Source organism: Palaemon carinicauda, chromosome 4, assembly GCF_036898095.1.
Source record: "Palaemon carinicauda isolate YSFRI2023 chromosome 4, ASM3689809v2, whole genome shotgun sequence".
Taxonomy (NCBI): domain Eukaryota; kingdom Metazoa; phylum Arthropoda; class Malacostraca; order Decapoda; family Palaemonidae; genus Palaemon; species Palaemon carinicauda.
This window is the reverse complement of record NC_090728.1, coordinates 162,203,364-162,219,484: the sequence shown is the minus strand read 5'-3', so window position 1 is coordinate 162,219,484 and position 16,121 is coordinate 162,203,364. Positions and strand designations below refer to the sequence as shown.

At 33.8% G+C, this 16,121-nt stretch overlaps 1 protein-coding gene across 5 annotated transcripts in view; it reads left to right on the top strand.

Moving 5' to 3' along the window:
- Positions 1–16,121, top strand: part of LOC137640127 (RUN and FYVE domain-containing protein 2-like) — a 144,295-nt gene that overhangs the window by 51,396 nt on the left and 76,778 nt on the right. For 3 of the 5 annotated variants that reach the window (XM_068372610.1, XM_068372612.1, XM_068372613.1), the window contains one exon: positions 11,124–11,390. The exons of 1 other annotated variant lie outside the window; for it this stretch is intronic. In XM_068372610.1, coding sequence (XP_068228711.1) covers positions 11,216–11,390 — 175 coding nt within the window. In that variant the 5' untranslated portion in view covers positions 11,124–11,215. Of the gene's footprint in view, positions 1–11,123; positions 11,619–16,121 lie in introns of those variants that run through there. One more of the 5 variants, XM_068372609.1, reaches the window with a different exon arrangement.

The window sequence follows — 16,121 nt, the reverse complement described above, 5'->3', positions numbered from 1 at the left end:
TGAGTTACTTGGCTAGTATCTAGAGGAAGGGTACCTTCATTTGAAGATGTTCTGGTGTTAGGTCTTGTATTTTGTGTGCTTTTTCTTTCAAGACATAATGACTCGTTAGCTTTATTACATACACTAAGACATTTTTTATTTTTGTTGTTCGGTGGCATATTTATTTATGGAAATACGAAGTTTCTTTGTTTTTTCTTATGAAAATTGCACATTTTGTACTTGCGGCTGTTAATTCAGTATATATATTTTTTTCTTACGAGTGTGTGTTTCTGTATTTTCGATAACTAATCTTTATGTTATTAATACACGCATGTATTAATACAGTAAGGAATGACGTTGATCTAAGAAAGGTTCGGGACGGTAGCCTACGGGTAAAAAACTCCAACGTTTGAGCCTTTCTTTGAACATGGCATCTTTAGCCTGTGTGATGGATAGACTGCCCATCTGTGTTATTGGATTTACAAACAGAAAATGTGTCGACGTTGCTTAAAACGTTGTGTTTTATTACTGAAATATTTATTTTGTATAATATTCAATTGGAAATGCTTTACGATTTTTAAGAATACTATAATTTTGTCAAGGAGATGCATAATAATTTTAAGTTTTCGATATTGCTCTTTCATGGGGAGATATTTTTTTTTTTTTGTCGGGGGGAGGGGGGGGGGGGCCAATGCTAGCAGTAATTTCACGTGGTCCTTTCATGTGTTTTATGACGTTGCGGTTGTTATTGCCAAAGGTGTTGTGATATTTCTGTTTAATTCCCTTTTGAAGGCTTATTCGAAATCTGTTTGTTTGTTATCGATACTCTGTGGGTGTTTTGTCCACAACAATTGTTTGTTGAGGTATGTATGCGAGTTTCTATATGCACAGTCCAGTTTATGGTTTTGATTTTTTTTTCTGTTTTTTTAATACGTAGTTTTGTTGTTTGCCCCCAGAGTGTCTAATTTGTTGTGTTATGGAATTTCAGTCTTGTATTCTTTTAAATATCAATTTCATAACAAAGTTAAGCATAGAATTATGAGTAAAATAACATTATTTTTCTACGAGTACCCATTATTTTTTAGGTTTATATTTAAAGGATTTTAGTCAATGACCTCCAAAATTTGCAGTGTTTTTGAAGATTTAACGGATTGTTTTACTTCCTTACTTATACAAATCAATTAAGATTTCAAGACAAAATCCTTCACGATAGGAAGTGAATGCTAGGAGCTGAAAGATATATGAGGATCCCGGTTTTAATATTTAAAGGGCTTAGTTTACGTGTTGAGGTTTGCGGGGTTAACAATGTATTTTCTCGATCTAGTCATGTTACTATTTTAGGTCTTTCTAGTTCTTTTTCTTTCATCCCTTAGGGTTACTTTGTCGAACTATTTTAGTCGTTCTTATTTCTTAAAGGAGTTTTAGGGTGGTAAGGTTTAGAATACAGAATTTTTTTTATTAAAAAATATCTTATTCCTTGCGTCGATCAATTGATTTCATTTGGCGTTGGAATTCTCTATTGAGGCAATGGTATTTAACATACCCTGAATTATCCCCGAATTTTGACCTTCAAATAACGTTACACATCTGTTTCGTTAAGATTGATTCATCTTTCAAAGTGGGGTTTGACTGTGGTAAGTGCGTCATAACACGTAGCTGTAAAGAAGGGGGTTTCACCATCCAGGCCCAACTGGGGTTGTTAATATTTAACTTATTTAAGGATTAGTGGGGGATACCTTAACGTTGTGAAAGGATATGCCTATCGCCATGATCAGCAAAGCTATGTTAATCAGGGCCACCCTTACTAGATTGGTTTGCTGTAAGCAATCAGACGAAAATCTTCCACCATCAATCGGCGGTGGCCAGCGTTTTTATGAAAACTGGCCAAACCCCAGACGTGGAGTGGCATGTCTGAGACTTTTGTCCTGCAGTGGACTAGAAACGGATGCATTTGCTGTAAGAAGGAAAATAAGGTGTTAGATAAAGTAATGTTCTGTAGTAATCAAGAATAGGGAAGGAGTATTCAACCCCGGTTCTGCAACTCTTTTAACTGGCTGTTTCCTTCTTTGATTAAAAGCAACGGGGCCGTAACCTCCAGCCTTAGTCCATGGTAGAGTCAAACATTCACAAAGCTGATATTAACACTCTCTCTCTCTCTCTCTCTCTCTCTCTCTCTCTCTCTCTCTCTCTCTCTCTCTCTCTCTCTCTCTCTCTCTCTCTCTCTCTCTCAATTGTAAAAGAAATGCCAAACAGGATATACAGTCTATTTTTAAAAGAAATCCTTTGTAAAAACCACGAAGAGATCTTTTTTTGTGGAAAACAAAGTCAATATGTATGCAAATACAATTTTGATATACGAATAGCGTGTATTGCCATCACGAGTACAGATCAGTTCGTCATCTTTATGGCCTCTCTTACATTTGGACACACCAAGTACATACTGTAGGTTCTCTTCTTTCTTTGTCTTCAGCTCTATTTACTTAATGTATGTCAAATCGTGCAAGATTAACACATATAACGATTACAAAGACGTAAAATTACGTGGGTTACCTTATACTTAATTTACTACCCAGTATTCTAAAAGTTTTATTCCAGCTGTGACCAGATTGTGGAATGCTCTTCCTAATCAGGCAGTTGAATCAGTTTAGCTTCAGAGGTTTAAGTTTTTTTTTTTTTTTTTAACTTTTGTTGTTGTTGTTGTTGCGCAGGTTGACATAGGTCTCGATTTATAATTTATATGTGACCGATATATTGTCACTGTTCATAGAATATTTCATATTTTTATCAATTGTTTATATATAGCTTATTTGTTATTTCTTTATATCCTTTCCTCACTGGGCCACATTCCCTTTGGAGCCCTTGGGCTTGTAGAATACTGCTTTTCCAACCAGGATTGTAGTTTGGCTGGTAATAAAAAATGCTAATGATAATAGTAATGATTGCGAACACCACAACATTTTTACTGGTGTATAAGATAACAGCTGATTACATTCAACTTCATCTGCTTTCACCCAATACAAGATATGAAGTGTTGAGTTTTGATTATATCCATGAACACGAATTTTCATATTCTAAAGTAATAGAAAATAATCTTTAAAACCTTGAACTAAAACGGAGTGGGGATAGAATTTTTTTGTTTTTCTAAATGAATAGTTGAAACTTTTGATAAAATATAGTTGACAATGCACATGGTTATGATGTATTACAGAAGCATGTTAATTAAGGGTTTCCAAAGATGATACAGCGCTGTTTGTTGATTTTTTTATTATGTATCTTGTGACGACATTAGAAAGTGGTTATGAACTAACCGATAAATTATGTAGAAAGTTTGTGAAAGAAGAGAAAGCACTTTTAAACTATTTATATGACCTTCATTATTCAAGTCTTTCCGTGATTTTGCAATACACTATTTTAAAGACTATAAGAAATAACTTTGCCGATAGAAATAATGAAGCAACTGAGTCAGTACCGAAAGTAACCGTAGAAGTAAAGAAAGCATTAAAAGGCATGAATATAGGCGGAGCGGCAGGAGAAGATGGCCTAACAATTGATTTAATAATAAATGGAGGACATCTCATAGCATTAAAGCTCACTGAACTTTATTATTTTCTTTTTAAATGTGTTACTGAAGTTTCTTTGCTTCTAAGCCCAAATACAAGATTCAAAGAATGTTGCTTACTTAGATTATTTATAAGTTATATACCTCGCAAGTTTTCTTTCTCAATAATATCATGAAAGACGGATTCAATCATCTGTATAAAGAGCTAAAGTTAGCAGTCACTTACATTAGAAACATCAGATTGTTGATACGGTTGCTTAACTGTTACGCGTTTGTCGCTACTTCATCTCATGCAACCGACCCCTTAATGTAAGGATAACGTGTGGGGGAAAAATAGTGTTCTCATTTTAGAATCGGTACTTATTGCTAAGTTCTGAAATTATATTTTGAAGTATTGGAATCACAGTATATAAAAAAATAGATCATACTAAATACCTTTTGTGGATTTTGTTTAGATACCAGAACTCGATGTTATTAGATTGCATTAAAATATTTTGATTGTATTTTAGTGGTGGACCTTCAACTTGTTTTATGATTTCGAATATAATTCGTAATGTACGACTGTTAGAATTTATTATGCCTTTCAGTACCTAAGTTTACCTTGCCGCTACTGAAGAGATTGGATACTGGGTTAAGGATTATATAAGATATCATGGGATGGACATTTGTAAATGATTAATAAGAAGTAGGGAACACTGCTAGAAAAGGAAGCCATTCTAAAGAATAATTATTTTCAATTGTATTTTATCAATATTGATGATGTGACCATCTCCATCTATAGTCAATTTCTTTTAGCGATGCAGATTTGCACCGACTCGCAGCGGTGCCCTTTTAGCTCGGAAAATTTTCCTGATCGCTGATTGGTTGGACGAGATAATTCTAACCAATCAGCGATCAGGAAACTTTTCTGAGCTAAAAGGGCACCGCTGCGAGTCTGTGCAAATATACCTCGCTAAAAGAAATGGTCTATAGTGGGATCTTGACATGAATTTGACAAGGTTTGAGAGAAGTGCGAAAAAACCTGCTAAAGCTATTAATTATTTTTCAGTTATTGAATATAAAGTAACAAGGGTCTGAGCTTGTAAGGAAGAGAAAAGGGGAAAATATATATATATTTTTTTTATATGAGAAATACAGTAACCCAGGCTAATAAATCAATATTTGGATTGTATTAAGTGATTAGATGTTTGTTGGTGTTTCTGTCTCTATCACAAGCCTGCATTTTAGGTCGAATAGTGATGATATTGGTCCGGGAAATAAATTGGAGATATTCTCTTTGTTCAGCATTATTGAAGCGTTCCTAGAATTGGCATTATATTACGCTAGGAATAGGACGGCTAGTTATATATATATATATATATATATATATATATATATATATATATATATATATATATATATATGTATACACATACATACATATATATATATATATATATATATATATATATATATATATATATATATATATATATATATATATATATGTGTATATATATATATATATATATATATATATATATATATATATATATATGCTCAAAAGCAAGACTAATTGTTAAACTAAAATTCTTCCACTTGAGATAGATTCATTATTGTTACAACTACTTGGTCTTCGCTTTTTACAAGATTCTTGCTCAGTGTGGCTTAATTGGCTTAATGAACGTCGTTTGCTGTTCGTCCAGTCTCGATATTCTTTCAACGGCAACCATTATCGCTGAGATTTTTCGCTGGTTATTTTGCAGCCATGGTTCAGATTTTCTCGGAAATAGAATCTCGCATTAATGAACTCATAGGGACTTAGGCCATGTTCAGTTAGCAGTGCCAAGTTAAAAGGATATACGTTCTATCACCGAAACCCACTGGTATCACGGCAGTTTAATTTGCAGAACGAAGAGCCAGTGTGCACAAAGAAACAGCAACTGTATATTATTGCAGCACTATTCACAATTTCTAAGAAATTTTAGATGAAACATTGATTTTCTCATAGTCATTTATTGGAGAGACGATAAAGAATATTGGTCTTGTGGAAATTTCTTAGCAAGACAAGATTCGTAGTGTATTAAAGCCAACACTTCTTGTTGGGACGGGCCTTTGATGGACAAGATAACTTAGATAACAAAGATAGCGATGCTAACTGAAATCACGGTGGTATTGTGAATGAGAACAAATAATGCACACGTTTCCAAGTTATCTCAGATTATGTACGAAATTTTGGGTAATAATTTGTTACTAACTTATACAGAGATATTCAAACAGCAAACTTACTTGATATTTACAGCACAATAACGATGGATGGAGAAGATATTTAACAATCAGATGTGATGATGCATATTCAAACCATTCAGAAAGATGCAATCAAAACCAAGGATGATGCACGCTGCCAAGCGATGGCTACTCAGCAGAAGGCAGACTAAGGCTGTTAATGGTGGCGTAGGTCAGTAAGGGTCAGTCATGCTTTATGCGTGACCTTAACCTTCACCTTGTGCACAGCACGGAATAACCCTAACATCCCCCTGCCCCCCTTCACTCACACCGCCATTAGCATCAGTTCCCGGCTTGTCTCCCCCCTCATGCACAACAAAATGATAACGATTTACGGCCATCTGAACCAGGCTTGTAATGTAGTGTCATAATTATCTTGCCGTACACGAGATTTAGATAATAGCAAACTGAAAGGATTTTTTTTTCCTCATAGTGGGGTTGTGGCCTATTGGTAACATCTCTGACTGGTGATCACTAGACTGGGATTCGAGTCCCGCTCAAACTCGTTAGTTCCTTTAGTGTGTGCAACCTCACCATCCTTGAGAGCTAAGGATAGGGTGTTTTGGGGGAGCCTATAGGTCTACCTATTGAGTCATCAGCAGCCAGTGCCTAGCTCTCCCTTGTCCTAGCTTGGGTGGAGAAGGGGCTTGAACCCTGATCATAATGTATACAGTATATGGTCTGTCTCTAGGCCATTGTTCTGCTTGCTCTACAGCATTTAAACCTTTAAATGTAATAAGACGAATTCCGTAGTGCGAGATTACGTTGTTGCTTCATTAGCTGCATTTTAAAAAAATCAGTTGAATATAACCGATCAACTTTATTAATTATTATATATTAAAGCAAGCGTAGTTTAGGCATGGCTTTTGTTTCTGGTAAAGATCATAGCCTGGGTTAGTGTTGCTAAATTACTAAAAGATGATACTTTAAACCCTTTTAGCCTCATTTTTTAAAAATTTTACGTAACCCATCTTTGCACAAAAAATATACAAGATAGGACATTACAACATTGATTATTGTATAACTCATTAAATTTCCTTCCCATTAATAAATAATGGTACATATTTTGTAAAATTTTCATGTGCGCGAATAATAAAAGAATGAAAAAATGGTTATTACTGAACATAAAATGTCGCATGACCCTGATGGATAAAAATAATGGACGTAAATTATGCCCAATGGCGCTCAAAGGGTTAACTGAATTATCGTTATTATGGGAAAGAGGATTTAACATCATTTAAAAGCTTGGCTTAATTATGTAAGCATTTTGTAGTACCATTAGGATCATCATCATAAACTTGAAGATGTGATTGTACATATAAGCCTTGTTCCCAAGGGCTCCAACAGGGAAAAATAGCCCAGTGAGGAAATGAAATCAGAAAATGGATAAATTACAAGGAAATAATCAAAAAATATTTTAAGAACAGTAACAGCATTAAATTAGATTTATATATATAAACTATTAAAGACTTCAAAACAAACAAGATTGTATATATATATATATATATATATATATATATATATATATATATATATATATATATATATATATATATATATATATACTGTATATATATATATATATATATAATATATATATATATACATACATACATATACCAAAGGCACTTCCCCCAATTTTGGGGGGTAGCCGACAACAACAAGAGACAAAACAAAAAGGGGACCTCTACTCTCTACGTTCCTCCAGCCTAACCAGGGACTCAGCCGAGTTCAGCTGGTACTGCTAGGGTGCCACAGCCCAACCTCCCACATTTCCACCACAGATGAAGCTTCATACTGCTGAGTCCCCTACTGCTGCTACCTCCGCGGTCATCTAAGGCACCGGAGGAAGCAGCAGGGCCTACCGGAACTGCGTCACAATCGCTCGCCATTCATTCCTATTTCTAGCACGCTCTCTTGCCTCTCTCACATCTATCCTCCTATCACCCAGAGCTTTCTTCACACCATCCATCCACCCAACCCTTGGCCTTCCTCTTGTACTTCTCTCATCAACTCTTGCATTCATCACCTTCTTTAGCAGACAGCCATTTTCCATTCTCTCAACATGGCCAAACCACCTCAACACATTCATATCCACTCTAGCCGCTAACTCATTTCTTACACCCGTTCTCACCCTCACCACTTCGTTCCTAACCCTATCTACTCGAGATACACCAGCCATACTCCTCAGACACTTCATCTCAAACACATTCAATTTCTGTCTCTCCATCACTTTCATTCCCCACAACTCCGATCCATACATCACAGTTGGTACAATCACTTTCTCATACAGAACTCTCTTTACATTCATGCCCAATCCTCTATTTTTTACTACTCCCTTAACTGCCCCCAACACTTTGCAACCTTCATTCACTCTCTGACGTACATCTGCTTCCACTCCACCATTTGCTGCAACAACAGACCCCATATATATTATATGTATATATATATATATAATATATATATATATATATATATATATATATATATATATATATATAATATATATATATATATATATATATATATATATATATATATATATATATATATATATATATATATATATATATATTATGTATCTGTGGTGGATAACAGGGGAGGGTGGGCTGTGGCCCCCTAGCAGTACCAGTTGAACTCGGTTGAGTTCCTTGTCAGGCTGGGAGGAATGTAGAGAGGAAAGGTTCCCTTTTTTTCATTTGTTTGATGTCGGCTACGCCCCAAAATTGGGGAAAGTGCCTTGGTATATGTATGTATGTGTGTGTATATATATATATATATATATATATATATATATATATATATATATATATATATATATATATACTCTGTCTATATATATATATATATATATATATATATATATATATATATATATATATATACTTATATACACTATATATATATATATATATATATATATATATATATATATATATATATATATATATATATATATATATATATATATAATATATATATGTGTGTGTGTATATGCATATATATATGTATATATTTATATATATATATATTTATATATATATATATATATATATATATATATATATATATATATATATATATATATATGTAATACAGTACATATATATATATAATATATATATATATATATGTATATATATACTGTATATATATATATATATATATATATATATATATATATATATATATATATATATATATATATATATATATTTATATATGTATATATATATATATATATTATATATATATATATATATATTATATATATATATATATATATATATATATATATATATATATATATATATATATATATATATATATTATATATATATATATATATATATATATATATATATATATATATATATATATATATATATATATATATATATATATATATATATATATATATATGCTGTATATACAGTATATGCACATACATATACATATACATATTATTATTATTATTATTTGCTAAGCTACAACCCTAGCTGGAAAAGCAAAATGCTATATATACACATACATAGATATTCATATATGTACATATGTATATGTAAATAAGACAAATGTACTAACTCTAATGAAGTCTAAAATTTTCATTTTAATGGCTATGGTGAATATTTTATGCTTATCACGTGTCGGCTGTCATGATTTCTATACACACAAACACACACATGGATTGATATTTATATATTGTATATACTATTTGCATTTTTACTTTATAATTTCTGGTATAGAGGGTGTTAGCTGTTTGGTTTTCAGTAATTCTTTTTGACACAAGATTATAAGGCCTCTGTCTTTCTATCATTGTTATGACCTCCTTTGTTAGTTAACTAGTGGATTTTACATTATTGCCTAGAGAAACAGGGGCACAGTAGATTCTCCCGGAGAGAGAGAGAGAGAGAGAGAGAGAGAGAGAGAGAGAGAGAGAGAGAGAGAGAGAGAGAGAGAGAGAGAGTGTATGTGTGTGTGTGTGTGTTTTGGGAAAGGTTAATTATGGTTCTATCAAAAATTTGGTGTGTGCAAGTGTGACTTTAGAAGCATGGCAACTTATGATTTGTATTTGTAGTAATAAAAATGCCCTACATTTTATTTTGAATTTTGGGAATTATGTTTTAATTTTTGATTGCTAAAGCAAAGTATTACATCATATGCAAATATGTCAAATGATCTTTTATTCCCCTTAGACTTTAACGGGATTTTCTTACTATAGTCCATCTCAGTTATCGAGGCATATTTGCACCGACTCGCAGGGGTGCCCTTTTAGCTGGGAAAAGTTTCCTGATCGCTCATTGGTTGGACAAGATAATTCTAACCAATCAGCAATCAGGAAACTTTTCCGAGCTAAAAGGGCACCCTTGCGAGTCGGTGTAAGTATGCCTCGATAAAAGAAATGGACTATAGTTATGTTAGTCCTCATAAATAAATCAAGAGGATTCCCATACCTGCTTTTCTTCTCAAATATATTAACTCGTTTTCCATAGTCCATAAAAACCCGTGTTTTATTCAGTGAACTTGTGTGAAAGATTTCCCACTTTTCTTTTTTGTTTCACACAATTATTTTTCATGTATAAGTTTTTTTTCATATTAAATAGTGCTCAGCAGCCTTACAAGAGTTTCCATTAAGAGCTGTGATATAATTTTGGCACGTTTTCTTGATATAGTTTTTTTTATAGTACTTTAGTAAATGCATCAACTGACATATACAGTATATTAATGAAAAAAAAACTGGTTTAGCAGGTATTTGGTACTGTATTTGTATCTGGATTAAGACTTTTTAGAACTTTAGTCACATCATTTGGAATCATTGAGATTTCAAGCTACTTTCTAATGTGTTCAAGATTTCATGGATTTATCATGCGCAATTTGGCCATTCTGTAGAACACTTTGAGCTTCCATCAAGGGTAGTGTATTTTTCCAAATATATACAGGGCTATTGTGTGTGTAGTAAAGACAAGTGGTGAGCAATAAAAAAGGAAAATGTTTCAACATGAAAATTTCCTACCTGTGGTCTGAAACTGAAGTAAAACTTTTTATGAGACTTGGGACAACATTGCATAAGAGAGCTCAGTGCATCTGACTTTGGCAGTAAATGATGAAAGTTGTTATTTTTAGACTGTGGAATAATTTTCCATGCAGGAAAACAGGTTTACCTGTTCTGATATGTGTTTGTTGTTAACTTTTGATCTCATATTTTTGGTGAAATATGTAAATTTATCAGTTATCATTATTCTGGCAATGCCCAAAATTCCTCGTTCAGTATGCGAATATATGACACTTATTTGATTCTTTCTTTTTTGTGTGTGAGCAGAGGCAAAATTAAATGCTGTGATTACTAATATGCTTAAAGAAATATCCACTGTGACTTACTGAATGTAGAGCAAGTAATGTTTGCCACATAAGATGGTGGTGATTGAGATGGCCGGGGCCGAGGACACCATCTACCTGTGCAACTTTCGGGTTTCTGTGGATGGTGATTGGCTCTGTCTGAAAGAGCTGGCTGAGAGTGGTAACAACGTAGGGACCACAAAGGTGGAGAGGTCGGCTTCAACATCGCCGGGGTCACCACCACCCTCAGGTGCCTACATACAGGTCCCTTCTGGCTCTTCTCTGCACACTGTACCCCTCTCTGAGCCGCTGATGTTGACCAAAACAGACTCCACTTTTGATGGCTCTCATTCTTCAGAGAGCCCCCCTACTGCCCCCCCTGACCTAGCCAGCGAAGGTGGAGCCATGGGAGGGCCCTTAAGCGTGCTTCCAGGCCTCCCACCGGGGCTCTTCGCGCCCTATGTGCCGCTCACCTGTGGTCCGTCCGCACGCTTTCTTCTTTATGTTGCAATGACTGCACTGTTGGACACCTGATTCTTTTTATTACTTTTTAATTTTTTTCTTTAATTTACTATCAATAAAGCTGATTTCATTATATATAGTTCAGTACAGTATGACTTTTTAAACATTATCAATATCAGGGAACTGAGTATCATAAGAGTATTATTTTCAGAGTTAGAATAACCTCCTTTGCATGTACATTTTAAAGCATGTGAAAGATTTTCACCCAGTGCTTCATCTCATGTAGGTTTAATAGTACGTACCTTGGTTATTTCATTATTTCATTATTGTATTATACAATTCATTATTTGATGAATAAGAACTCTGTTTTTTATTCTAACCTCAGTTGTTTGAACCTGTGGATGTATGTAAGTCCATCCATCAAACTCCTTGATGTAGATTTAAAACAGCCAAGGATGTTCAGCGCATATATGAAGTATAGTAAAAGGAAATCATTGCCATTTTTAAGGTGCACAATTTTCTGTTTGAGAATGTGTTTTGTATACAGCTATTTAACGGTTCAATCAGCCTCTACTTAAAGTTATAGAGACATTTTTGGCTAGGTTATTTTAGGGATTTTACTTAGAAAAATGTTGATGGCTTATGACAGAAGAAAAGAATTTAAATTTTTTTCAGCCAGACATATCTCTTAAAATTCTTGACTTTCTTGATATATCATACTTGTATTTTGAGCAATCAAGAATGGCACCTAGAATTATAGATGAGAGGGAGGCACTTAAAGTAATATTTTTGTTGAACAGATATGGGATGTGGAAATCAATATCTTAGATCTACTAGTACAGTAATCATACTTTTGTGTTTATTATGGTTTAATTGTCTCACCCCCCATTATTTATGTTTTGCACTGATTTTAGTTAATCTGCTTAGAGATTGTCACCACAGGTCTATGGTAAGGAGATAGGAACAGTTTAGACAGTGTGCACAGTATGCATGAGCAACTGCCTTTTTTTTCTTATTTAAATCACTTATTGTAGGTATATTGTACACAGTTTAGTACTGTATTATAATATATATTTTGTAAAGGGGGCAAGAACACAACCTTTTGGATGTATGTGGTTTAGCCAGTGTAGGAAATACTAAATCTTAATTTTCTTCTTTACTCTATTAATGCTGAAAGATATTTTATGTTCTGTATTCATTACTTCTCATATCTTGTTTATTCATGTCATTTCCTCACTGGGCTATTTTTCCCTGTTGGATCCCTTGGGCTTATAGCTTCTGTCTTTTCTAACTTAGGCTGTTGCTTAGCTAGTGATAGTAATAATACCAAGATTTGATTAGTTAAAATGTGAAGGTTTTCTAAGCAATACTGTAGTTATTTCTAGTTAAGATTTCGAAGTGGCACAGTTTGAAGATTACACATTATAGAGTAGTGGCATGGTGTTAGTTAATAATATTTTATATAGTAAGGAATGACTGGAGAGAATATTTAGATGGGAAAGCAGATGAGGCTGACAAAGCTATGAATTCAGGGAGTGGCTATGATGTAAGAATTGCTCATAGAATTATTAATGAAATATCTACTGGGGCAAAGAAAAAGAAGCATATACCCATCAAAAATAGCGATGGATCTGTTATAACATCAGAAGATTATTAAGAAAAGCAATGTTGAATGAAACACTTTTGCAAGGTCATGAATAGGAGATATGAAGGGGATAATGTGATTGATATGCCTGAAGCTGAGAATGAATTCAGTGTGTTTGAAGTCGAAGCTATCATTAAAAAGCTAAAGAGATGGAAAACCCCTGGATACGATGGAGTAACTGCTCTGATGATATTGGCCGAAAATGAAGTGCCTCCCAGAATACTTACAAGATTATTTTGTAGAATGTGGCGTGAAGAGGCAAAACCTAATTAATGGGAGCTAGGAGTGTTGGTGAAAATGACAAAAAAAGTAGATCTGACTAATTGCAATAATTACAAAGACATTACACTTGTGTCAGTTGTCATGAAGATGTATAGTATGCTCATTTTAAAGAGTAGAGAGAAAGATTGATGGAAAGCTGAGAGATGAACAAGCGGGATTTAGAAAAAGTAGAAGTTGCACTAGACAAAATTTTCATTTTAAGACATGTGGTACAGCAATGTGTAGAATATAGAAATCCACTTTTGATGGCATTTGTGGACTATGAGAAAGCCTTTGATAGTGTGGACCGGGCAATTTTGTGGAGAGTCATGCATTATTACGGAGTTCCTCTTAATTATGTAAATTTGATTAAGTCTGTTCATGACCATAGCAAATGCAAAGTTCATGTTAGTGGAGACCTATCAAATGAATTTCCAGTGAACAGTGGAGTACTCCAAGGGAATGTGTTGTCACCTATGTTGTTTAGCCTCCCCATGGATTTTGTAGTGCATAGAACAGTTGGGGATGGTGGAGAAGAGTTAGACCGGATTGGTAACATGAAATTAGCTGACCTAGAGTATGCTGATGTCACTGTCCTTATTAGCAGAACACCACAGGACTTGCAAAACCTGCTTACCAGAATGGATGAAATATCACATGAGGTTGGGTTCAAGATAAATAGAAGAGAACAGAAAATGCAATGGAAGATGAAATATCCTTGGAAGGAGAAAGGATTAATAAGGTAGAATCATTTAAATATTTGGGAACTATGGTCTCTAATACAGGATCTTTAGAATTTGAATTTAATGAAAGATCGAAAAAAGCAAATCAGACAATGTCTAGGTTAAGTAGAATTGGGAAATCAAATCGCTTGATGTTACGTATAAAAATCAGGCTATATATCAGTTTAGTGAGATCGGTATTACTGTATGGACACGAGTCGTGGTATGACAAGAAAACAAAATCCAACAGATTTACCTGATTTGAGTACAAAGCTCTCAGAAGAATATTGGTAATTAAATGGCACGACAGAATTAGAAATGAAACTATAAGAGATTACCTGAGTGCCACATGTGGATGAGATCATGGTGAGGGATAGCTGGAGATGGTTTTGGCTTGCTCTTTGAACTCCCCAAGAGAGATTAGTTCACAAAACTTTCAACTGGGCTCCACAAGGCACTAGAAGAGTTGGAAGATTCAAGTCTACATGGCTGACGACTATGAAGCGTGAAGTAGGAGATGATGAATGTAGAATTATTGAATTTAAAGCTCAAGATAGAGACGACTGGCGAAATCTAACAGAGGCCCTTTGTGTCAATAGGCGTAGGATGAGATGATAGTGATGTTGACGTATATTTTTTATATTAATTTGATGATACGTAAAAAATTACACCCAGAAGTTCTAAGGTTTTAGGTATCCTTGAGCAATAAATAGCTGTATCATAAGTACTGGAGTTGCTTAGTATGAAGTACTTGTACAGTGTAACAATAACTCTTGTAAGGTCCTCTTACTAAGCTAAAAACCCCATGTGGAAGACCTGTACTGGAGTAAAAACCTGCCCTGTGTCAAGGGAAGCTTACTATACAGTCCCTTAAAGAGAAAAGTTTTGTTAAGCAAAAACAATTTAGCTCAATATATAATGATGGCAGAAAACAAGACAAGAGAAGACTCCACTATCATTAAAGAAACAGTACAAATAGGAATGTTCAAATTAAGCAACATAACTGAATAAGTAAAATAGAATTATAACACAAACTGCACTACATAATCCATTACTGTATGAATGCAGCAATCAAATACTATTCATAAATACGAGACAATGACTGCAAAAACCTGAAATTTAAAACTACTATATGTATGAATAAAGTACAGTACCCATAATTAGCAATATCTACTCATTAGCACCAAGTAACCATAAATAAATACTAAACATGCACAAATTTCTAAAATAACTACAGTAACATACACAAAAGCTCTAGAAAAAAATCCGGAATAGTAGTAGTATTTGAAAGCAAAGGTAACGTCATTCTCTGTAAAAGGAATCGAACAGATTTAGAGTAAGACTTATTACTAACTGCCTTCCAAAACTGTGGCAAAAAAATAATTTTCCTTCCTAACTGCCATCTAGAATATGACAGAAACCCTGTTGGTAGCAATAAACAATAGCAAAGAATTATGCTTTTGTGAAATGCATAGCAAAGAGAAAAGGAAAGCAATGAAAAGATGATTGGGTAAAATTGAATTCTTTGGGCAATCATGAAAACTTCTGGGAAGTAAATTGAATTGTGCTTATTGCCTCCTCAACACAACTGCTAGAGACCTAAGATCTACAAGAGCTTGTGCGGGCCTATGCCACTTAGATTTGGGCTGATTATAGAAAAATAGATTTGTGTAGAGAAAATATTTATGATTTTACTTGTGGAAAACTAAGGCAGATTGTTTTGTTAAACGTCATAGAAGATTAATATGAGAGGTTTGATTATTATTCAGGAGTTTAATTGATTTTACAATTTGAGATTTATTTTATTTAACATTATTTATGGATGTTGAAGTATTATGCATATACATAATTTCTGTTTACTCTCTCTTCCTTTCTACAGTGAACCCTCGTT